General features: G+C 46.8%; 1 protein-coding gene and 1 pseudogene across 1 annotated transcript; both read left to right on the top strand.

Annotated features, from left to right (window-relative positions):
• The first annotated feature begins 285 nt into the window (after positions 1-285).
• On the top strand, positions 286-1817 carry LOC136481355 (uncharacterized protein At4g06744-like). Its single transcript, XM_066478713.1, has one exon. It carries the CDS (start codon positions 288-290, stop codon positions 1569-1571), a length of 1284 nt encoding a protein of 427 aa, XP_066334810.1. The 5' UTR covers positions 286-287; the 3' UTR covers positions 1572-1817.
• An 18113-nt stretch (positions 1818-19930) lies between these two features.
• Positions 19931-24002, top strand: part of LOC136479232 (uncharacterized) — a 32166-nt pseudogene continuing 28094 nt past the window's right edge.

The following is a 24002-nucleotide window of genomic DNA, read 5'->3' as shown; positions in this document are numbered from 1 at the left end:
ATTGATTGGTCCCGAGGCCCAGGCGCCGCCGTCTCCTGCACCTCGATCTGGTGGCCCCTCCGGCACCGTCGGCTTTGATGTTGTCGCCGACCCGTGCACAGTCTGTGATAAGATTCACATGTGAAAGTATATATCTTACTTGTTTTTATATGTGAGTTTTATATAGGCAGGATATATATATAATAATAACAATAATATAAGGAACTATATGAGTTTCGCGTGCTATATATAGACTGGCCTGGGGCATGTCTTAACAGAACTTTCTGATCGAGAGCATACTGAAGACAATGGCATGCCATGTCAAATATCCCTTGTTCTTGCTGTGGTCTTGCGCTGCCACCCTGCTAATTGCATACTCCGCTGAAGCAGAACAATCTCCCGGTCCCGGCAGCGGGAAGAACTCTTTGCCATACTATCCACAGCCATACGACTTCCCAAACGAGCAGCTTTACCAAGCCTACCTGGTCATCCAGCGTTTCAAGAAGACCATCACATGCGACCCCCGGAAAATTACATCCACTTGGGCCGGCCATGACATTTGTGGCAAGGCAAGCTACCTCGGCTTCTCCTGCTCTTCTCCGTCCGTACCCAGCAAGAACCTCACCATCACATCCATCAACTTCCATGGTTTCGGCGTGTGCGCCCCGAAGCTACAAGGTTTCATCGACCAGCTCCCCGACCTTGCAATTTTCGAGGCAACCTCCAACAGATTTGGTGGTGATATCCCCCGTCTTGCCGATAACCCTGCTGATCAAACATATCAACCACTTGGCAGACTGTGTACTTACGCTGAAATAGAGTTGCTTATCAAGACCGGGGCCAGCATACTTTGCAATTTCGGATATGGCATCCAGAAAGAAGAAGAACTAGTATCAAGACCTGGTTGGACGAACGGTAAGGTGCTCATCCTTAACAACAACCGCTTATCTGGAGTACTTCCTGCAGACATTGGCTTCTCCGCGCTGAGTTTTCTCGCCCTCGCCAACAACAAGCTCACGGGGCAAATCCCACCATCGATCGGCCACCTGCAAGACTCCCTCCTCGAGCTGGTCCTCCTTAATAACCAGCTCTCGGGATGCCTTCCCCACGAGCTCGGCATGCTCCACAAGGCAGCTGTGATCGACGCCGGCATGAACCAGCTCACCGGCCCGATCCCGGCGTCCTTCTCGTGCCTCCGCAGTGTCGAGCAGCTCAACCTGGCAGGAAACCGCCTCTACGGAGAGGTGCCCGACGCGCTCTGCAAGCTCGCCGCCGGGCCGCCGGCTGGCCGCCTCGCCAACCTCACGCTGTCCGGCAACTACTTCACCTCCGTCGGGCCGGCATGCGCGGCGCTGATCAAAGACGGCCTGCTGGACGTGCACAACAACTGCATTCCGGGCCTCGCCAGCCAGAGGCGTCCGGCTGATTGCGCGGCGTTCCAGAGGCAGCCAAAGGCGTGCCCGGCGGCGGCGAGCGCTCAGCTGACGTGCCCCACCACAGCTGCCAAGGATTCGGCTTCGGCGCCGCCGCCAGGGGAGAGGAAGGGCAGGGATTACTCCAGCTACGTGACGTACGCTACTCTGCATGAGTGAGACGCGTCCTCGGCATGCAGATGCAGTATGTAGGAGACAACCGAGTGCTTCGCTGGCATTTTGGGCTGTTTCTTATCTTTGTATTCATCATGTGCGTACACTACTGGGCCTGTGTGTTGGTTTGCTTTTGTGCCTTGTAATTGTTGTCTAGTTTTTCTGCACACGTGTGTTGCTTTCACATCTAGATCATCTCATCAGTGTTACGTCCATTATATTGTGTAAAAAGTATTCCTGGTGTTCAGTAAAATTGTATCTGTCGTATATGCTTCATACTTTTTTTTTTTAGCTGAGCCGACCCATTTACATTATAGAAAACGGAAATACGAAAGTTTTACACATCCTGAATCAGGGAAAATGAGCAGCCTACACTACTATAGGAATCAATTTGCGCAGCGTGGCCAAAATGCGCTCCGTGGCGGGCACCTCTTTTGCCCGCCACGGTTAACCGGTGGCCGGCCACCGAGGCGCCCGCTGCGGGAAAATAGTTTACCGCGGCGGGCCACCTTACTTACCCGCCGCAGGAAATCGTTATTTACCGTGGCGGGCGGTATGAATCGCCCGCCGCGGTTAATACGATTTACCGTGGCGGGCTCTTTAAACTGCCCGCCGCGATAAAGAGTTGATTTACCGAGGCGGGCGCTTTATCTTGCCCGCCGCGGTAAAGTCTGTACAAATACACAGCACCACCCCTTCATCTTCTCCACGGGTCTTCCTCTCTCAAACTCATGGGGGAGGCTTTGCCCTAAAATTTGAGGAAACTTTTGATTTGAGTTGAAGGGCTTGGATTTGAGGGAGGAGAACATCATAAGAGGTTCATAAAGGCTCTCCCTCTCTCCTTCCATCCTCTCTCTCTATTTCCATCACCTAGAGTTCTCTCTATATCTAGATCTAGATCTAGATCAATTTTAATGGAAAAAATGATGTCATGTATTTCTTTAACTTTAGATTCATCATAGATGCATGCTTCATCTTTCACATCGTCATTTCCTCTCTTTTTCATGATTTTGGACATAAAAATCATCAATTTCTCCTAATTCTTCTCTATTTAATATTGATTGTGACGGATAATGTTCGCAGGTATGATGGATAGGTCGGAATGGATGTACCGGATCGATAGAGTGAATGATATGCGGTACCTCTTTGAATTAAGGAAGTTTATTGCTGCTGGTAAAGCTCACCGTGAGAGACTAAAGCGGATGACAACCATATGTCCATGTTCTCATTACAAGAACCTGAAAGCCCACCGAGACAGTGAGGTGCAAACTCATTTGATCATGTATGGTTTCGTCAAGGGCTACACAGTCTAGACATTTCACGGCGAAAGAGTTGGTGCGAGTGGCGGTGCATCTGGAGTGAGCTCTTCGACGCCGACGACGACAGCACCACCGGTGAATAAAGATCCTTCAGCAGCAGCTGCGCCAGCCGACAGTGACAACAGTTGTCGTGATTACATCACGGTGGATGATCTAATGCAAGACATGGCCGACGAAGCCGGCGACAGTGGGAATGGTCAGGATACTGTGAGCCAACCCAAGGATGTGCAGCTTGTTGACGATCTAGTCAAACACTTCGATGAAGACGGCGTTGTGTTGGGTTGCCCAAAGTGGTTGGAGAATTTCAGAGAGTTGAAGCAGCCGGCAGTTGATCCTCTCTATAAGGACGGCGGCGATTGTCCGAAGGAGTGCACGGCACTCCGTTTTAACCTCCATATGTTGATGTTGAAGGCTCGTCATGGTTGGTCTAACACTAGCTTCAATGAGTTGTTAAGCTACCTTGCCACCACGTACCCAACGGCTAACAAGGTGCCCGCCAATACTTATCGGGCCAAGAAGCTGATCCGGCCAGTGGCGATGAAGCTTAGAAAGTTTGATGCATGCCCTAACCACTGCATCCTGTATCGGGGCAATGAGTATAAGAATTTGACGAGTTGTCTGCACTGCGGCTTTAGTCGGTACAAGAAAAATGCTGGTTGTCGCGTGGATGCAGAAGACGAGGGAGGCTTGTGGGGTGGTCGGAAGAAGAACAAGAAGGGGGCAAAGAAGAGCAGTGCGGCCAAACAGATCTCGGCTCAGCAGGACGATGAAGAAGAGGGTTACACGCACAGGAAAAGTCCAGCACTGTCAGTGTGGTACCTGCCCGTGACCGATCGCCTACGTGCAAGATTTGGGAACCCGGACGATGCCAAGCTCATGTCCTGGCATGCATCAGCTGACCGCCTGAAAGACGATAGCAAGCTACGGCACCCATCCGATGGCAAGCAGTGGAAGGATTTCGACGAGGCCTACCCAAAGTTTGGCAAGGAGCCCAGGCATGTTAGGTTCGCGCTGAGTACCGATGGGATGAACCCGTTCGGTGAGCTTAGCAGCTCGCACAGCACTTGGCCCATCGTGCTCACCATGTACAACCTACCTCCCCATCTATGTCAGAAGCGTAGGTACCTTATGCTGACCATGCTTATCTCTAGACCGAAGCAGCCCGGCAACGATATAGATGTGTTCCTAGAGCCGTTCATGGAGGAAATGAAGATACTATTTGATGTTGGGGTCCAGATGGTGGATGCATCCTGCAAGGAGAAGTTCACACTAAAAGCAATCATCTTTGTCACCATCACCGATTACCCCAGTCTCTTCTCACTGTCGGGGTAGATCAAAGGGAAGACCGGTTGCGTAATTTGCATCGACAGGACCTGCTACACTTACCTTAAGGGATCCAATAAGATGGTGTACACGAGGCACAGACGGTTCCTCACCAAAAATCATAGGTATAGAAGAAGTATTATGAACAAATACTTTGACAATCAGGACGAGCCGCAGCGTGATCAACCGACACAGACTAGTTGGGGGACAAAGGTGTATGAGATGGTCAAGGACATGGATCAGGTGGAGTTTGGAAAGAAGAAGAAGTCGCCTGATGAGGGGCCCAAGCAGACAAGGAAGCGAAAGCGGGACCAGACGGAGGAAGTCCCCGCCGCCGTTCCTTTCAAGAAGAAGTCAATTTTCTTCAAGTATCTGTCATATTGGAAAACACTGAATACACCCCATGCCATCGACTGCATGCACCTGGATAAAAATGTCTTCGAAAGCACGATCGGTGTCCTACTGGACATCAAGGGCAAGACAAAGGATGATATCAAGTCACGAACAGATCTTGTCAATCTGGGCATCAGGCCGGACCTTCACCCGGGACCGCCTCAGAACGGTAAAGTTGATATCCCGGGTGCGGCCTGCAACCTAACGCAAGACGAGAGGATGGCTTTTCTTAAGTTGCTTAGGGGTATCAAGGTGCCGACTGGTTTCTCTTCCAACATCAAGAGCCTGGTCTCCATGAAAGACCTCATAATGACCGGCTACAACTCACACGACTGCCACGTCATGCTGACGGTGTTCCTACCAATTGCGATTAGGGCTATCCGTCCAGAGTACGTGAAGATGGTCATCACATGGATGTCATACTTCTTTAACCGCATCACCCAGAAGGTCATTAATAAGGCTGAGCTGCCTGCCCTGAAGGAGTTCATCGCGGAGACCCTTTGCCAGCTCGAGATGTGCTTTCCACCATCTTACTTTGATATTATGCCACACCTAATGATGCATATGGTCGATCAGATCCATCAACTAGGCCCCGTGTACCTACACCAGATGTGGACGTACGAGCGGTTCATGTCCACCCTCAACTGATACATCCATAACTGCGCTTACCCGAAGGGCTCTATGATCGAGGCATACACAACGGAGGAGGCCGTGAGTTGGTGTATGAGGTACATAAAAGATGGGAGGGTGATTGGGCTGCCTGTCCATCACCACGAAGGCAAAACCTCAGGGATGGGGTGCACAGGACAAAAAGTACACACCGATGTGGCAAACCGAACGATGCAAGAAGCTCATTATAGCATCCTTCATCAGTTAGTGAGCATGGAGAAATACATTGAAAAGCACCTGGAAGAGATCCGCGCCGCTAATGACGGACAGCGCACGGAGGCATGGGTCCAGAACCATCACAAGAGCAATTTCATAGAGTGGCTCAAAGAGCAACACATACCCCTTGAAGGATGCCCTCATGAAGATACGGAGACCATTAAGAGGCTTGTGTTAGGCCCATCCAGCCAAATCACCACGTGGCAAGGGAATGACGTCCAGGGTTACAGGTTCCATACAAAAGACAAGGACAAGAAGAGCTCGGCACAGAACTGCGATGTTCGATATGAGGGCGAAGAAGAGTCCATGGGCCAAAGGAGGCAATACTATGGGTAAGTCGAAGAAATATGGGAACTTGACTACGGCCAAAACCTACGCATAACCGTCTTCCGTTGCTAGTGGGTCAAACCAAATGCGGTTGCAGTGGATAGTTATGGGCTAACCACCGTGGACCTCAAAAGTATCGGCTACAAAGATGACCCGTGGGTACTAGCAACCAATGTCGCGCAAGTGGCCTACTATATATATGTAGAGGACCCAAAAAGGCATGTGGTTGTGTCCGGAAAGCAGCGGATTGTGGGAGCTGATGGGGTGCAGAGTCTCGAACAATACAACAACTACGCAGAGCTCAAGCTTTTTACCGATCATCCAAAGAAGATCAAGGCCGTCGAGGACCGATTCAACAAGTCCAGGATGATGCCGTGGGCCCGCCCCGATGGTGAGAAGAGGACGGTGAAAGCACCTGCACCAAAATGATATATGTATCCCAGAGACATATATGTAATAATATAGCTCGATCTATTGAAGACAAGTTTTGTAACTTATTATTAATATCATGGAACCATACTACTCTACTAGTACTATTGAATCTACTACTACTACTATACAATACTACTCTACTAGTACTACTAAACCTACTACTACTATCTATTGTACTAATACTACTCTCATGGGGGAACACGGGAGGCAGCGGAGGGAAACCCACGGCGAAGTCCATGTGATCCATGAGGTGGGACCAGAGGGAAACCCGTTGTCGCCACCCACGGTCCTTGCCAAGTTCAGCAACCAGGTGGCATGTATAGTCAAGAACAAGGTGGAGATCACTTGGGAGGACTGGAACAATGTCCCGGTCGACTACAAGACACATATCTGGGGTGAGGTGACGAGGAGCTTCCATTATCCCGAGGACGCCGATCTGAACAAGTGCAGGGAGTGGGTCATGCACGTGGTAGGAAGAGCCTTTAGAAACTTCAAGTCCATGCTGACCAGGTACTACCTGAAGCTAGGCAAGTCAACCTGTGTCAAATACACTATGGTGAAGGAACATCACTAGGAAGAGTTCTGCAAACAAAGAACAACAGAAGAAGCAAAGGCAAAGAGCGCCAAGTTCAGCACACTCGCGAAGAAGAACCTGCACCCCCACCACTTGGGCATGACTGGGTTTGCTGGTAAGAGGCCCTAGTGGCAGGAGGAAGAAAGGGCTAGAGCTACCGCCGGGCTTCCCGATCCGTACGACGGTGTAGACTTGAGGGCTAAGGACTTCATCTATGCCCACAAGCCGAAGAAGCTCAAGGAGGGCGCGAGCAAGTTCAATGAGCCCAAGTTCGAGGAGGTGGAGAGGGCTGTCATCGAGGCCGCTAAATCCAAGGACAGCTTTGAGGTTTGCAGGGGCCAGGACTTGCTGACCCTGGCTCTAGGAACCCCGAGCACCGTGGCCGCATCCGTGGCATGTTGTCGAAGATGAGCTAGAACTCAGTGGAGTCATGGCAATCTGATGCTGCCACATACCGGTCAAGGTAGAGGTACAAGGAGGGCATCTTTTAGAAGGGCTATGATCAAGGCATGGCCGAAATGATTAGCCGGTCCATAAAAGAAGCCTTCACGAGCAATGACCCAGATATGGTGTCAATGAGGTCACAGATGCTTTGCCAGGCTAGCGTGGCCGTGCCTCAAGTTCCACAAGGGTAGACACAAGGGCAGCCACTGCCGATGATCGAGGATCACCCAAGGCACCCCATCGACAACATCCGGGAACCCATGCACGTCCACCTCACGATCCCGTTCGGCAGGGCAAAAAAGTTGACCGTGGGTGAGGGTTACATGCACCCCAAAGAAGATATCAAAGATTTTAACCAAGACCAGATCCCTGCCAACTATGCTGCCATGATACTTACATGGTATGCGACCGAATATAAAGAATTTGAAATGGAATATCCAACTGCAGAATGGGTAATGATCCTTGGAGCTGCCTTGGGTTCCGAAGTCCTGTGGAACAAGGATGACATAGAGATCATTCTCTTGACGCCGACTTCTACGCTGACGGTGACACCAGCATCACAACCATCCATTGCAGGATCTTGTCCCGCCGATGATCCGGATCACGGCGACGGCGATGATGAAGGCAATGGCGGGGATGACAAGGGAAGGAACTCACCCCGAGGCACAAGCCCTCACCCTCGTTCTCCTCCTCCAACAACAAGTCCACCTCCACCTCCCGGCAGTCCGTCTAAGGGCACGAGCAAAGGACCGGGAGGCACAAGCCCTCACCCTCGGTCTCCTCCTCCAACAACAAGTCCACCTCCACCTCTCGGCAGTTTGTCTAAGGGCACGAGCAAAGGACCGGGAGGCACGGAGGAACCAGGGGCAAAGACACTGCCTGCTGCCATTGCGAGCACAAGCCACTGTCCTCCACCGCCGGTGAAGACTAAAGGCGACCAAGGGCAGCTCACATACTCACTTGAGTTCAAAAGGTATGGTAGCAGTGAGCATAATTTGCTAATAACTTTTCTTTGCCATAATATGGTACTAACATTTCTATCCCAGGCTGAGATCAGCTTTCCATCTATTTCCTGAATCAGATGACTGCTCCGGCCATTACGAGCATGGGAAGTTCATGATAACCAAGGCCCAACTCGTCGACGAGGAAAGGTGGGAGACAAGGAGGTTTCATCTCTGGTACATGGAAGCGGCAAAAGCTGGCCTGCATGGTTTTCTAGTCAAGGTTGTGGCGGAGTACTTCGACTTGCCCGGCAACGATGTAGAACTCCCCGTGGACTTCCACGACATGTACAGACTACTGCGGGAACAAGACCTTGACATCGTCCAAGTCACCTTGTTCTCTATGTAAGTGATGAATTGCGAGTTTCACATATCACCTACCTTTGAATCAGTCAAGACTACTTATATATGCCACGATGGCTTGTCCTTGCAGGTTGATGGCCTATATATCCAAGGAACTAAAACTTGATGTTATCTATCTATCTCCAATGCATATTGCTCAAAGAATCATCATTGGTTACCACCTAGATGACAATCATCCAACCATGAAAGACTTGACCAAGCGACAGAGAGAGGCGCACAGGAAGAAACTGATGGACAATGAGAAGTTGAACATTTCAAGATACATACTAGGAGCAATGAAGAAGATCAGGGGAAATGGGTGTATCCTAGCTGCCTACCACTTTGGGTAAGTCAAAGACATGCCTGTAGATATAAGTGGGTAGCTAGCTAGTATTATTATTTCTCGTCGTAACCTGTATTTTGTTTCAATGGCGTAGCCAAGGCCTCGAGGGTCACTGGGTTGCATTTATTATCTACCCTCAGGATGGCAGGGCCTGCGTATTTGATTCGTTGATAGTGCCAAACTTAAAAGGGTACAAGGCCTTTGAAGATTGCCTCAGAGTGTAAGTGACTGAACTGTCTTCTCATATGCATTCTAATGCCCTGCCTAATACTAGTACATTTTGTATAGCGGTTATAAGGAGTACATGAAGGATCCTGAATGCTATGATCGAAGAACAGAGAAATTTAAGGCTAAGCATAAGAACCGCATCAAAATCAGACGCAACTTTCCGGTAAGTATTTGAAAGGTTTAATTGTGCTTTCCGTTCATATGCGTTCTAATGTCTGTGTTGTAATGCTTGTGTATCGATCATGCAGTGTGCCAAACAACCGGTAGGATCACGAACCTATGGCTTCTACGCCTGTGAATTCCTGAGGGTGTGCAAGCAGTACAGCAGTAGTTGGAGGGTGCTCAAGAATGGATTGAACTGGTCGAGAGACATGCAGAGCACCCAACACAGCTTCAAGCAGACAAAGGCAGACATATGTAAGTTTGTCTTAGACAAATGCGTGCTTGAAGGGGGCACGTTCTTCAATGAGAACAGCCCGCTAGCGATTTTACCGGAGTACGAGAGGCTGAGGAAATGGCCCACGATGATGCGTCCGCAGGATTACACCTTAGCGCATGTATAACGACTTTAATATGTAAATGTAATGAATTAATGATGACAAGAACGACTAAGTGAATGTTTGTATATGTATATTATCTCATGTGTAATGCCTGCATACTTTTTAAGTTTAATCTGTGAAATCTGGATGTGATTTGAATTTGAATTTATATGCCTGCTGTATTTTATTTGAATTTATATGCCTTCTGTGTTTTTTTTAATTCAGAAAATAATTTACCGAGGCGGACAAATAATAAAGCCCGCCACGGCTAATCAACATAACCGCGGCGGGCCACAAAAGGTGTCTGCCGCGGTAATATAATTTACCGCGGCGGGCGGTGTAACGTGCCCGCCGCGGTAAATCGGTTAACCGCGGCGGGCAAAGCCGTCCGCCACGGTTAAGCCACGATTTACCGTGGCCTCTAAGCCGCAACGGACGGCTTTGCCCACCGCGGGAAACCGAAAACGTCCGCCTCCAATAAAGTTTGTGTAGTAGTGCTAGGTTGCGTCGTTCATCTCTTTGTGGACCCTCTGATCTGATTCAGATAAAGAGTCCGTCAACAGTGGATGAGACGCCTGGAAGAAGTTATACACACTCCACCAGAAAACCAGCCCGCTGAAATTGAACAACGTTTCACTAGAAAATCCATCATGTGACACGATTGTATATATCACCAAAGAAATAACACAACATTTCACGATAGTCGACCAGTAGTAGTACGGTGAGTGAGCTACCTATATATGTTGGCGGCGCCAAGCTACCTATGTAGGCGGCGCCGGGCATGCGAGTGTGGAAATTGAATAAATTTAGAGAAATTTAGGGCTTTTGTACGGTAGAGGATGTGAATGGTCATTTTAGGGCAGCTTGGTGCATTTTTGGGGCGGAAGATAAATCCAACCAAAAAAATCGACTGATACGAAATTTTATCGGACCCACCAAACTGCTTTGACCACCTCTAGATAAAGACCTGTCCAGTGATGCATGAATGCACAAGCATAGCACAATTTTTTTTTGTCCACATAATTGGCAGGTGCGCTACCTTTTCATTCAGTAGGAAGCGAAGTCTGAATATTTACAAGGAGTTAAAAAGAAGGTAAAGAAAGAAAAACTGCATGATCTAGTGATTAGCTACCCATACTCTTCTTGCGCTAGACGTAGCATCTGTACATCATTGATATAATCACTTGCAAGATTTCCTACGAGGTGAACTAACCCCTTGTTGTCGAAGGCTTGTCTACATCTTTCCTATAATCACTTGCAAGATTTCCTACGTGGTGAACCCCTTGTTGTCGAAGGCCTGTCTACTCATTTCCTTCCATAGATTTCAAGCAGCGTATGCTATTAGGACTTGTATGAAGAGTTCCATCTGATTTTGATTCTCTATGAAAGTTGATTCTCTGAGAGAAGTGATTCTGTAGCTGAAAGTGATTCTCTATGATTCTTTAGCATAAACTCCCAAAATCATGATAGCACAAACCTGTGTTTTGTTATTAGGGTCTTGCTTGGTGCTCATTATTCCCTTGCCCTTGTGTTTTGTTGAATAGCACAAACTTTCAAAAGGGTGTCTCACCACTTTACCATCAAAGCAAGCTTTGCCTCTTATCTTCCATATAGCCCAGCAAATTACCACTATACTAAAAATATGAAACTTGTTACCAATTGGTTCCGATTTTTTAGCCCGTAACAAGCTTGACAAAGATTGTCGGGCCTATCATTAGCTCCAAAGCATTGTACTAAAATTGACCAGCTACCTTTTGGCAACTGGTTAGCTTCCTGATCACAGAAATAACAGAGGGTTCCCCTCCCATCCGTATCTTAACCATGTTATCTTTGGTTAGGACAACATGGTTTTTCATAACCATAGGAAAATCTTGATTTTAAGATGGGACTTTGACTTTCCATATGTGTTTATGGGTCAAAATCTAGTTGGAAGCAGTCCTAGCCATGATTAGACCTAGTTCGACAAGTGTCAGCCATAACTAGTACAAGTCAGTTAGTCAGAACTAGTCGAAAGCAGTCCCCCAACAATAACCAAACCCAGTCGAAACCAGCAATTATATTGTAACCGGTTACATTCGAAACCAGTCGGAACCAGTCACAACGAAACCAATCCCAGACATGACCAAAGCCTAGTCAAAACTAGTTGGAACTAGTCTTAGCCATAACCATGCCATGCCAGTCATATATAGCCATGTACAAACCCGGTCGGAACCAATCAGAACCATACCCACATGCAAAAATGTGTGGATGGGCATTGGTCTGAGCTGGTTGTTGGTTAGTTGCGCTGGTGGGATTGGTCATGTGTATGGTTGGTTGGTTCGGTAGGTGCATTCTCTATACATACATATAGAGATCAATCCAAGCAAAGAGTCACATTTCAAGAATAATTAGTGGATAAAAAATGACACACATATCCTTACTTTTTTTCTCTCCCCTTGGGCGTATGTTGGTTGAACCAAGGCAAATGATTACACGCACAAACTTTATACTTTCTTACAGCACGTACCTGTAACCTCCGTCCTGCGTAGGGTGTCGTTCTAGTTTTGACGTCCTAAGTCAAATAATCTTAAGTTTAACTAATAAATTATAAAAATGCCAATATTTATTAGAGTACCAAATAAATATCATTAAATTTATTATGAGATATATTTACTTTTTAAAGTAAATCTATGTTATGTCGTGAATATTGATAATCTTCTCTCTAGAAACTTGGTCAATCTAACACAAGATACTTTGACTTAGGGAAAAAACAAAACATCACTCTCTTTGTGGATCTGAACTAAGGTAGGAGGCGGGCTGTTAGGAACGTGACGAATGAACAAATAAACACAAGTGCAACAACCCTGACATGCCCAGCGAGCACCGGCACCGACGCACATTAATTGCATGCTTGCATGGGCCGTTGGCTTGTGTCACGGATGTGGTGGGGTGCATGCCAAGGTAGGTAGGACTCGGCCGCACGTACTCTAGCTAGCGGTCGGGCCGATTGCCTCGGCCGTCCTAATATACTATATTTTTATTTATCCTAAGTCAGCTCATTTTAAATTTAACTAATAAATTTATAAAAAAAGAACAGTAATATTTTTAATATCATATTATTTTTATTAAAAACATGATGGTATGTATTTTTATAACTTACCTTTTTTATGTGGTACAAGTTAATATGTTTTCCCATAGTTCTTAATAAAACATGAGGTGCGTTGATTTACTACAAATGAAAATACATTATATTTTCGGACACTGGGAGTATTTGCATGGGTGTTTGAGTGTAGTGTCGACCTATGGCGTCGTTACTTGTTAGGTTTGTAGGTGTGCATTCAGGTGCGCTTGTTCCCGTTTCATGTCCCGGTTGTTTTGCTCATCCGCGGGGTTGATTCAGCCGGCAAGAAACCGTGCATCATGCATGTATGCTTAACAAACCACTACCGGGCCAGAACCCCCCTGTATATACACTGCTGAAACTTATGCCGGCAGCGGATAATCGACCCTGACAAGGGTGGCCTATCGCTGCCGATTTGGTGACCTGGCCGTGATAATAGGTTATTACTGTTGGGTCAAAGCATCAGCTGACATGGCAACTAGCAGTAGCTGGATCATCATGACACGGCAGTCGTGGGCCTTCACGCAACTCATGTTGAATGTGAGCTCTTTCATATTCACTAACCTCTTCGTGTTCGTGCAGTACCCGGTTGGTACTTTGAGTTCGTGTAAAAAAGAACATAACTCTTTCAACCGGCACTGATAGAGCCTTCCTGCCATGTGTATACACAATTCTAATCATTGTCCTAATGGTCATACTTTTACATCTTGAAAACACCGTCAGAATGCCTCGGAATAAAAGGAAATAAGCATATTTTATCAAACAAGTTTCACATGTCCATGGAATATTTCTCTGTAGAGTATAACACTTTAGAGAAATTGGAGATAGTGGGCCCACCATAGCAGGGTCGATAGATCACCCCAATAGGCCCACTACCCTCCTCAATCTTCCTAGAGGTGAATAAACACATTTTTTCAAGCAATTCCAACCCTTGGATGAAGTTTGTGTTTTCTCTGGACGGCTCAAGATCAAAGCGCATGGATTGAAGGACCCACATGTCAAGAATTCGAAGTATTCAATGGCCCCACCACTTCATACCCACTCAAGATCAAGTAAGGTAGCACTCCACCGAAGGGGTGGCCCCACCTATCATAGGGGGCTTAACCAACCCCCCTAAAGTCATTAGGTGACCACCCCCTGGCTTCCACCGTATTCCACCTTCGTACATGCAAACAAACACAACATTAGGATATCCTCACCATGCATTTTAAGGCGGTTTGATCCAAGGGATGAGGTGAAGATCACTTGGATCCATGATCGATCAACTCCAAACTACTATAAATAGGGAGTACGTCCCCTTTACATGTATTCGTATTACAGTTAAAGATTTTCCTGAACAACCTGTTGGGTAGGCAACTGACAATCGACAAACTACAAGGCTACCATATATTCTCATGCATGGTAAAACGACTCCAATGCAGTGCTTTGTCTATTAGCTTTTGGATCAGCTAATGTTCGCTTTGCTTACATTATTTACACCTATTATATTAGTTGCTACTTTGACTGGTGTAGCCATGATGTCATACAATGCCATATGCGATGATGTTCAGTTGTGAATCCAAGATGAATGTACCTGCTTTTGACTCTTTGATGACTAGCATCACACGATGAGTTTAATGGGTTCTTGTGTTCATGATGTGAGATTGCTTTTCCATACACCTAATGTACTAATTTAGATGGATAGGATTGCTTTGATGGCAATTATTGTCATATCCAAAATGGATGATCTTTATGTTTGCAAATCACATAAATTTAGTATTGTATATGACGCTACTTCCTATGTCTCCAACATTTGTACTGCCTTTTGCAAAAAAAAAACTTATTTTCTATTCTCAAATACACTAATATGACGTTCATCAACTACAATTGGTACTTAGTTATTTTTTTATGTACACACGACAGATCCAACAAAGCATTTTTGTTACACTCTACGAAATGTGTTTAGCTTACATCCTACAGGAGCGGCGAAGCGCGCCTCCCTAGTAGAGTAAGAACAAGGATCGTAAGTCGTAATAACGAGGATCGTAAGTCTCTTTCAGATGGTTGGCATCGTATAAAGTCTCTTTCCGATGGTCCACATGGCTTTGTTTATTTTGGCAAATTCAAAACTCAATATAAGTGTTTATTCCTATATACACTTGTGATTTGAATCATGTATGGCAGCAGATACAGAAGCGACCATCATGGGCATGTTGATGATGGTGAACGACGGTGGGAGTGGGACTAGCAGCTGCATCCAGCAACCACCGAGACAGGTCCTTGGCTCCCTGCTCTTGCTCGTCCACGAATACGGGGATGTTGATCGTTCCACAGATGAGCACCTGAACCCTACTCCTCCTGTTGTTGATCCAGCAGACCACTACCACAGCCACGAAGATGCTCATATATTGCCTGCCACTACTGGAAATAGGGCATTTGCCGAATGCAAACTGCTTTGCCGAGTGTCAAAAATCAGACACTCAGCAAAGATCTTCTTTGCCGAGTGCCGCACTCGGCAAAAAAATGCACTCGGCACAAAATGGCACTCGGCAAAGGACTTCTTCGACAAGTGCCAGGCTCTCGGCAAAAGCTCGGCACTTGGCATAGGCTGCCCCGCGTAACGGTGTTTGGCCACGTCCTTTTTTGCCAAGTGCCTACTGTTAGGCACTCGGCAAAGTTTTTTTTGAATCGGCAAAGAGGAAATTTCTAAAAAAAATTCAAAAACCTCTTTGCCGAGCGCCTTATTCTTGGCACTCGGCAAAGACCCCCTTTGCCGAGTGCCATGCCCTGGCGCTTGGCAAAGTTTTTTTTTGTTTTTGGCCTCCAAATTTTTTGTGCAGCCCTTTTAAAGTACCAGGAACTCCTTGTTAGAATTTGGAGATTTTTTGTGGCTTTTTGATATATTTATTTACTTTATTTCGTTTACTTGAATTTTTTCGAAAAATATAAATTTGAACTGCACGTGGTACGAATAATGGAATTTAATGATTCAAAAAATGATAGTCATGTTACTGAGTGTAGTGTGAGGCCGTATCTAGGAATGGACCCGAAATTTCGGACATCTTGTTCACGAAACATGACCGCGAACTTACGTGCGAAGTGTTTTTAAATTCTATAAAAAGCAAACGAAGTCTGAAAATCATAAAACTTGTTGAGATGTCGTAATATCGTATGTGGAGGCTATGATAAAATTTCAGAAGATTTCGTGCACGTTGTTACGTACGATGCTTGCAAACCGAAGAATCTCCGAAGAAGTTTCATGATTTCTGAAGAGGCCGACAAGGTGGTAAGCATCGTACGTGACAACTTGCGCGAAACCTTTTCAAATTTTTATCACAGCCTCCACATATGATATCATGACATCTTGACAAGTTTCATGATTTTCGGACTTCGTTTGCTTTTTATAGAATTTAAAAACAACTCGACCGCAAGTTCGTGGTCATGTTTCGTGAACAAGATGTTCGAAATTGGTGGTCTGGTCCTGAATACGGCCTCACATTATACTAAATAACATGAATATCATTTTTCCATTCATTTTTTTCATTATTCGAATGACTAGCAGTTATAATTTGAATTATCCAAGAAAATTTAATTAAATGAAATAAATTAAAGAAATATAGAAAAAGTCCGAGAAATGTGCCACATCGGAACATGAAGTACCAGGTATTGTATGAGAACTGCAGACAAAGTTTGGAGGTCAAAAATGAAGAAAAAAAAATATAGTTTGCCGAGTGTAAAAAAAATGACACTCGGCAAATCACCGCTTTGCCGAGTGCCAGGACGTATGACACTCGGCAAAGAATTTAAAAAAAAAATAAAAACCCCTCTTTGCCGAGTGCCAGTCCGGGGGCACTCGACAAAGATTTTTTTAAAAAAAAAACTATTTGCCGAGTGCCAGGCCAGTTGACACTCGGCAAAGAATTAAAAAAATTAAAAAAAAAACCTTTGCCGAGTGCCAGATCGAGGACACTCGGCAAAGGGGGATTTAACCTCCCAGCCTAGCCGGCCCACACACACCGCACACACACACCCGCCCGCGTCCACGCCCGCGCCAGCGCCGCCCGCGCCCGTGCCACCGGAGGTGGAGGAGAAAGAGAGGAGGACAAGCTCGTCGGACACCTCGCGCTCTTCCCCGGACACCAGCCCGCCGTGCCGCTCGACAGGTCCTCCCCCGAACGCGCACTGCTCTCCGTTGTTTCAGGTGAGGATATCCCTTAATCCTTCTCCCTCTTCTCCTCCTGCCTCGTCCTGTACCTGTGTATGTGCGCGTGATGGGACGCGGGGGCCGTTAATGGTTGCGGAGGTCGGCGGCGGTGGAGGCCGGAACTCCAGCGGCCACGCGTGTCGGGTCCGTCCGATGGAGCGAGATGGAGCCCGACGATGCCAGTTGCCAGCAAAAGCCCCGTACTGGCAGGCCCTCACATGTGCCGCGTGGGTCGTTGCTTTGCTCCTCCAGCCAGCCCTGCGCGCGTGGGGGCGCCGTACCGCGCAGCGCGCTCCGGTTCCCGCGGCAGCCGCGCATGGCGTACCAGGGTCCAGGGGAGTGGGACGACTCACTGAAGCAGCTGAGCTGAGCAAGCTTGCTGGAGCGATGGCGTGCGTCCACTCGGCTGGCATGTGGCATTGCAGCGGCAGCCGGCAGGCGGGCATGAATCCATGGGTGCATGACAGCAGGTGCAGCGACCGCACCCGCCGCAACCTTGTTCACCGCGGGTTCTGATTCGACACGACGACACGCCTTTGTCTTCTTTTCTTTGTTCCTCTTCCTCTTAATTTAACGAATTGATGTCGCACCAGTTTAATTTGGTGCCTTGTTATTTGTTCTTCCCTTGAGAGAGGGATCGACACTTGTACCATTGCTTGTCATTTGTTTGGATCAATTCAACAATTCGATTTAACCGTCGCGTATATATGTGCCTTGGATGAACGTTGCCCGCATGGTGATGAGGTTTTCGGTTCACGGCGTTTTGTTATGCCTTAATATGCTGAGGATGTGCTGGGCGTGTGACCCTGTATCATGCTACCAATGCTCTGCTTTTTAGCCCCTCTTCTTTTTTTCACTTTTTTTCTGGTGCATAAGGCAAAAAGAATTACCACACTGGCAAAGTTCATTTAGAGAAATATAGGATCAAACGATAAATTAGAACAGCATTTTGATCAAACAAAAGGAATGGGTAATCATCTTTCTAATTAAAATGACGGTGCATGAGACGTTAGTACACACTACAGAGTAATAGCGGAATGAATGAACCTATATTTTGGGCTTAAAAAGATATGTTTTGGGCTTAGGTCATCATGAAATTTTCCATTTTTAGGACAACCTTACCTGTCATCTCTGTTTAAAAAGGCGACGCCTAGCTCCATTTCTAGGCTCTTTCACGCATAGATATGTTTTGGGCTTATGTATTCATGAAATTAGGAAAATTTAGAGATCAGCAAAATTTCTGGACATCTCTGTTGCTCTTCGTGCGTAGATCAATCGACACATATATAGAGCTGTAATTATGAATTAGTAGTGTGACTGTGATATGGGTGTAGTTTTTCTAATACATGTATTACTATGTTTTTTGTAATTATGTTTTGTTCATTTTTGCACATATTTCTAATTACGTCTTGTTTTTCTTTTTTATTGCAGGTGATTGAATAAAGATGGCAGGCAACCGTCATAGGTCCGTGAACTCGATTTACCAAAGACCACGCCGGCTGCAGGAGGGGGCGGCAGAGGGATCGGACAGGAGGAGGAGGAGGAGGACCGCCAGCCACAGGAGGGGGTCGTCTCCTCCCACGCCACGTGAGGAGGAGCTGGAGGAGGAGGTGGTGCCCATGGATGAGTCGGACGAGGAGCTGGTTCGGCAGACGAATGAGGAGGGGCCGTACGAGGATGACGAGTGCGAGGCGGCAGGCACGGGTTCCGCTTCCTTCGACTCCTCTTCGAGTGTCTACTTGCGAGGTCCCGCGAGCCTCCCACAGGTTCTGCTTCCTCACCAACGCCCAGTGATTCGCTCCGAAGGGCAAAAGTAAGTAACTTTATATGTTATCACCACTACTTCATATGATATGATGAAAAAAACTAATAATTTTTCTTAATCACTTGTGTAGGAACTGGGTGGTTGTGTCGGGTGGTAGCGCATGGCTAGTCATTGGCATCCTGAGTCTTCTGCAGGCAACACTTCCCCGGCATTGTCACGTACGCATCGAAGACGGAGCCAGCCTACTCGTTTGACCACTACGCTATCGCCCTCGATGCGGAGTACCCCAACAAGGCGGCGCGGGTGAAGGCAGAGTTTTGGGTAAGTCTCCCTCGCACAACATTGCTCAATACGTCGCATTCATTGGACTTTTCTTGAAATAATGAATGGATACATCGCTTTTGTATGCAGACTTATTACATATGCGAGGAGGGATTTGAGGCCAGGGCGGAGTAGGTGACTACCAAAGCCTGTAAAAAACTCATCACCGACATGCATCACGAGGTGCGCATCTAGGCCATCGTAACCTACTACGGGTCGAAGCTTGGAGAGAGGAAAACCAAGAAAGACGCAAGAGAGATGCAGCTGACCCGGGAGCAGTATCTTGAGGTAAATGAAGAACATCAATATTGATTCGTTTTGAGATTAAGTTGGTTTAATTTGATCTTCTTATATGTCCAATACTTGATGACGTGTAGATGATTCCCTGGCGGTGCCAAGCATATCCCGAGTGCTGGCCGATGATGGTGGAGAGGTGGTTCACGGAGGAGTACCTCAAGATGCACAGGATGCCTGGGACCATCATTTGCAGATGCAAGGTCCAGCACACCATCAAGGCAGCCACAACCTCGCCGGATACAAACAAGCATGGGTACGCGAATTCATTTATCTATTGTGACGCTCAGTTCTGCCTGATTTCTAATCATCGTGTTGTCTTTCTCGCAGTCGGCATCACATAGTGGCCAGGATTGCTCGGACTTCTAGGCATGGTGTATGGTCCATAAGGGCAAGGCGACGTCCGACGTCTCCTTCAACCTAGAGGACCTGCCCGAGGCATACACGAACCCGAGCGTCCACTCCTGCATCAATGAGTACATTGAGGTGGCGAGGTTGCTCCATGGGCCAGACCACGATCCAAGCACTGAGGACTTCGATGGAGAGGCCGTCATGAGGGCGGGGCAAGGCAAGAAGCATGGGCGGTTCTGGCTTGGCGACGGCGTCATCGACACGGCCTCTACTCCCTCTCTCTCCCAGATCCAAGCATGAAGCACGAGCGAGAGCCCGGCCATTCGCACACGGCCAACCGCTGCACAGCACCGGATCGACGCACTCGAGGTGATTCCTGTTTTACTCGTCATACATTGATCTTTACACACCTTAATTAGTTTTGCAATACTGAAACATTGGAGTGAAAATACTGCAGGCCCAGCTAAAACAAGAAATGAGGCAACGTTAGGAGCTAGAGGCCGGGCAGCAGAGGATGGCGGTCCAGCTGGAGGCTGAGCGGGCCGAGCGGCAGGCCTAGGCGCAGAGGCTGACGGACATTATGGAGTTCCTACAAGGGCTTGGGCAACGTGTGGGCTTCTCTCTGTCAGCTGGGCTGTTGGTTCCACCTCCGCCTCCGCGTCCTACAGCTGCAGCTACTCCTATGAGTATGAAAGTTTTTTACTTTCGCTTGTGCTTTGCTTGTATGACCTCTACCTTCCTAGATTAGCTATCCAAATAATCTTGTCTCACATGTAATCTTTTCTCCTTTGTGCAGTCTCCATCTGACGGTGGTTCGAATAATCCACCTCATGCACCTCCGAATGATGGAGCTAGGCCTTCACCACAATCGCAGTGGCCGAGATGAGTGCACGTTGTATTTTTTTCATTTGTTGTTCACTTGGTGATAGACTTGTGATGCACTTGTGGACTTTGATGGACTTGTGGATTTATTTGGATGGACTTGAGCACTTATTATTATATATGTGATATATATTGTGATGGATGTGATATGTGCGGATGGATGTGTGGATGGATGAGATATATATGTGATGGATGAGATATATATGTGATGAATGAGATATATATGTGATGGATGAGATATATATGTGATATATGTTTGTATGAATTTATTTGTCATGATGGAATGTAAAAATAATTAAAAATTACCGTTTTGGGTCATTTTGTCGAGTGTTGCACTCGGCAAAGGAACCCGTTGCCGAGTGCCATGGTCACAGCACTCGGCAAAGCTAGAAAAATGGGCGCTCGGAAAACCATTTTTCCAGCCGAGTGCCATGACCATGATACTCGGCAAAGAATTTTATTTAAAAAAATTCAAACTTTGCCGAGTGCCGACCAGAGAACACTCGGCAAAGATTTTTTTTAAAAAAAATAAACTTTGCCGAGCGGCGGATAGAGAGCACTCAGCAAAAAAAAAATCTTTGTCTAATGCCTGCAGGGTTGGCACTCGGCAAAGCAACCGTCACGGGGCCGACGCCATGACGGTCGCTTTTCTTTGCCGAGTGCCTAATAAAAGACACTCGGCAAAGAGAGCTTTACCGATCAATTTTTTACCGTGTATTCTTTACCGAGTACCGCACTCGACAAAGGCTTTGCCGAGTGCAATTTGACCTTTGTCGAATGCCTCAGGCACTCGACAAAGAACCTGAATCCACTGCCTGAGCGGAGCATCGTCTACGCGACGCACAGCAGGCCTCAACCTCAGCCTCAGATGATGATGGATGGCAACAACTCCTGCTTTAACACGCCTCAAGGATGGCTGCTCATCCTGGGACAAGTCTCCTCCAACGCCTAGCTGTGGCCTGTGGCACCCGCTCACCGGAGAAACCATCGTCCTCCCACCCATCCACGATGACCACTACATCCCCGTCAACTGCAACTGCCTGCTCACCCACGCCTCCGCTGCCCACCAGGACTGCGCCGTCGTGCTCCTCGACGTCGCCGACCCTCTCATGTGGTTCTGCTGGGTCAACGGCTGGAGCGACCGGGGGTGGGGGCAGCACACCTACGACATTGGCGACTAGGACGACCTCCCCGACGAGTTCCGCACCCCGTCTACGCCCACCAAGAACGTCATCGCCAACGTCACCGCGCTGAGAGGGAAGCTGCATTTCGTCTTCACAGAATCAGACCCGTACAAGGTGTGCATTGTTGGCTGATCATCATGCCCATCCTCCTGCCGCGGAGTTCCATGAATTCGATGTCAATAAGCTCGAGTTCCCTGACTATCTGCTTGGTGGATTCCATGGATGAGCTCTTTGCCGTCTGCATCTGCTACGTGGATTTTGATCCCGCCAGCACATCGGCGCCGTCGTCATCTACGAGATGACCTTCTGTGGTGAGAAACCCGTAGCCTGGCACCGGGTGGATGATATTGGGGACGATAGGGCTTTTCTTCTGACGAAGATGAATATGGCAACTTGGTGCTCCACAAGAACCCATAATCTTATCTTATCTTACTATTACTAATTAGAGGCCCAATAAAGTCTCCACGGTAATCCTCACCAGATGCGCTAAAAAAATACTAGAAATTACCACATTAATCAGAAACATTTAGCTATCAAATCAAAAGACTCTAGCTATCTAACTATCAAATCTATTTTTGTAATCCACAAAATTACCCACCTCTGTCATTATATATACGTATAAAATTTCTACGATACTGGCATCACCTTGACACTCCGCACGGTATTAGACCAACTTGGCTATGTCGGGCTCCCTATCGGTTGAGCCTGACAAAGCTATTGCCCTTTTTTTAGGGTTGGTTATTTTTACAAACTACGGTTTTTTTACACTCATTATTAATGTATAACTATTATTTGCCCATTCTTTTTTATTTATATTTTTGCAAAATAATTATTTAAGTAAACATTATTTGCACATTCTTTTTATGTATTTTTTTGCAAAATAATTATTTATGTCAAAAATATTTGTCCTACCAATGTATCTCAAACTTAGTTCATCATCTTCTACTGTGTGCCATGTCATGTCCCACTTGTCGTTTCTTCATGACCCACTACCTTGTTATTGCCCAACATCTTGCACTAGCTAGGTACGACCCACATCTTCAACCTGCAGTTGGGTTGATCATCATGTCCTACTGAGTTGTCATGTCATCTTCGCCTGAGTGCCACATCATGTCCTATTTGTCAGTTCTTCATGACCCACACTACCTCGTTATGCCCCAACATCTTGCGCTAGCTAGATAGGACCCACATCTTTTGCTTGAAGTTGGGTTGATCATCGTGTCCTGCTAAGTTGCCATGTCATCTCCGCCTGATTTGCCATGTCATGTCTTAGTTGTCGGTTCTTCAAGACCCAGTACCTTGGTATGCCTCAACACATCTTGCACTAGCTAGGTAGGACCCACGTCTTCAGTCCATAGTTGGGTGGGTCATCATGTTCGTCTGAGTGCCACGTCATCTCCGCCTAATTGCCATGTCATGTCTTACTTGTTAGTTCTTCATGCCCCGCTACCTTGATATGCCCCAACACATCTTGCACTAGCTAGGTAGGACCCACATCCTGTGTCAGTAGTTGGGAGAAAAAAGCTATCAAAAGATATGTGTATTGATATATTTTTATTTTACATAATTTATTTAATGTCCATGACAACCATAATATATATTAATATTGGTAATAATATGACACTGTTCTATTAAATCCATATCAAATTAAAATAGAATTTTGATAGATTTTTCTTTCATAGCAAAGTACATAAATATATAACCAAAAATTACATAACTTTAGTTTCCACACTATCCATGCATGTGTCGTTAGAGTTAAATATCAAGTTTCACAATTTCCTTTAAGGACCCATGAAAACATATATAACTAATATCATAATTTCATTATGTAATTTTTTTGACAGAATTTCATTTTGATTGGACCAACTACTTTGATTTAGCAAAAAAATCCTTCAGCAAATTTGTCTGCTTTAAGGCCGCGTATATTTTCCCTCCAAACATTTTCCCTTTGTTTTCCCTCCAAACATTTTCCCTTCAAACACAGGCCCATGCACCAAAACGAAAGGCCGCGAAAAAAATCCCGCGCCACCACGGTAGGATTAGCTTTAATCAGCGGACCCGCGGTAGGATTAGTTTTAATCAGTGCCCCCCATGCACGCGTCCCACGTTTTGCGATCTATTCCAAAAACCGTGAGGGAGAGGATCGGAGGTCCCTTCATTTTTGCCCTACCTCAAGTCCGTTGCGTCGTCGCTGCCGGACACCGGGA

Source organism: Miscanthus floridulus, chromosome 9 (assembly GCF_019320115.1).
Source record: "Miscanthus floridulus cultivar M001 chromosome 9, ASM1932011v1, whole genome shotgun sequence".
NCBI classification, from domain to species: domain Eukaryota; kingdom Viridiplantae; phylum Streptophyta; class Magnoliopsida; order Poales; family Poaceae; genus Miscanthus; species Miscanthus floridulus.
This window is presented reverse-complemented; position numbering and strand designations above follow the sequence as displayed.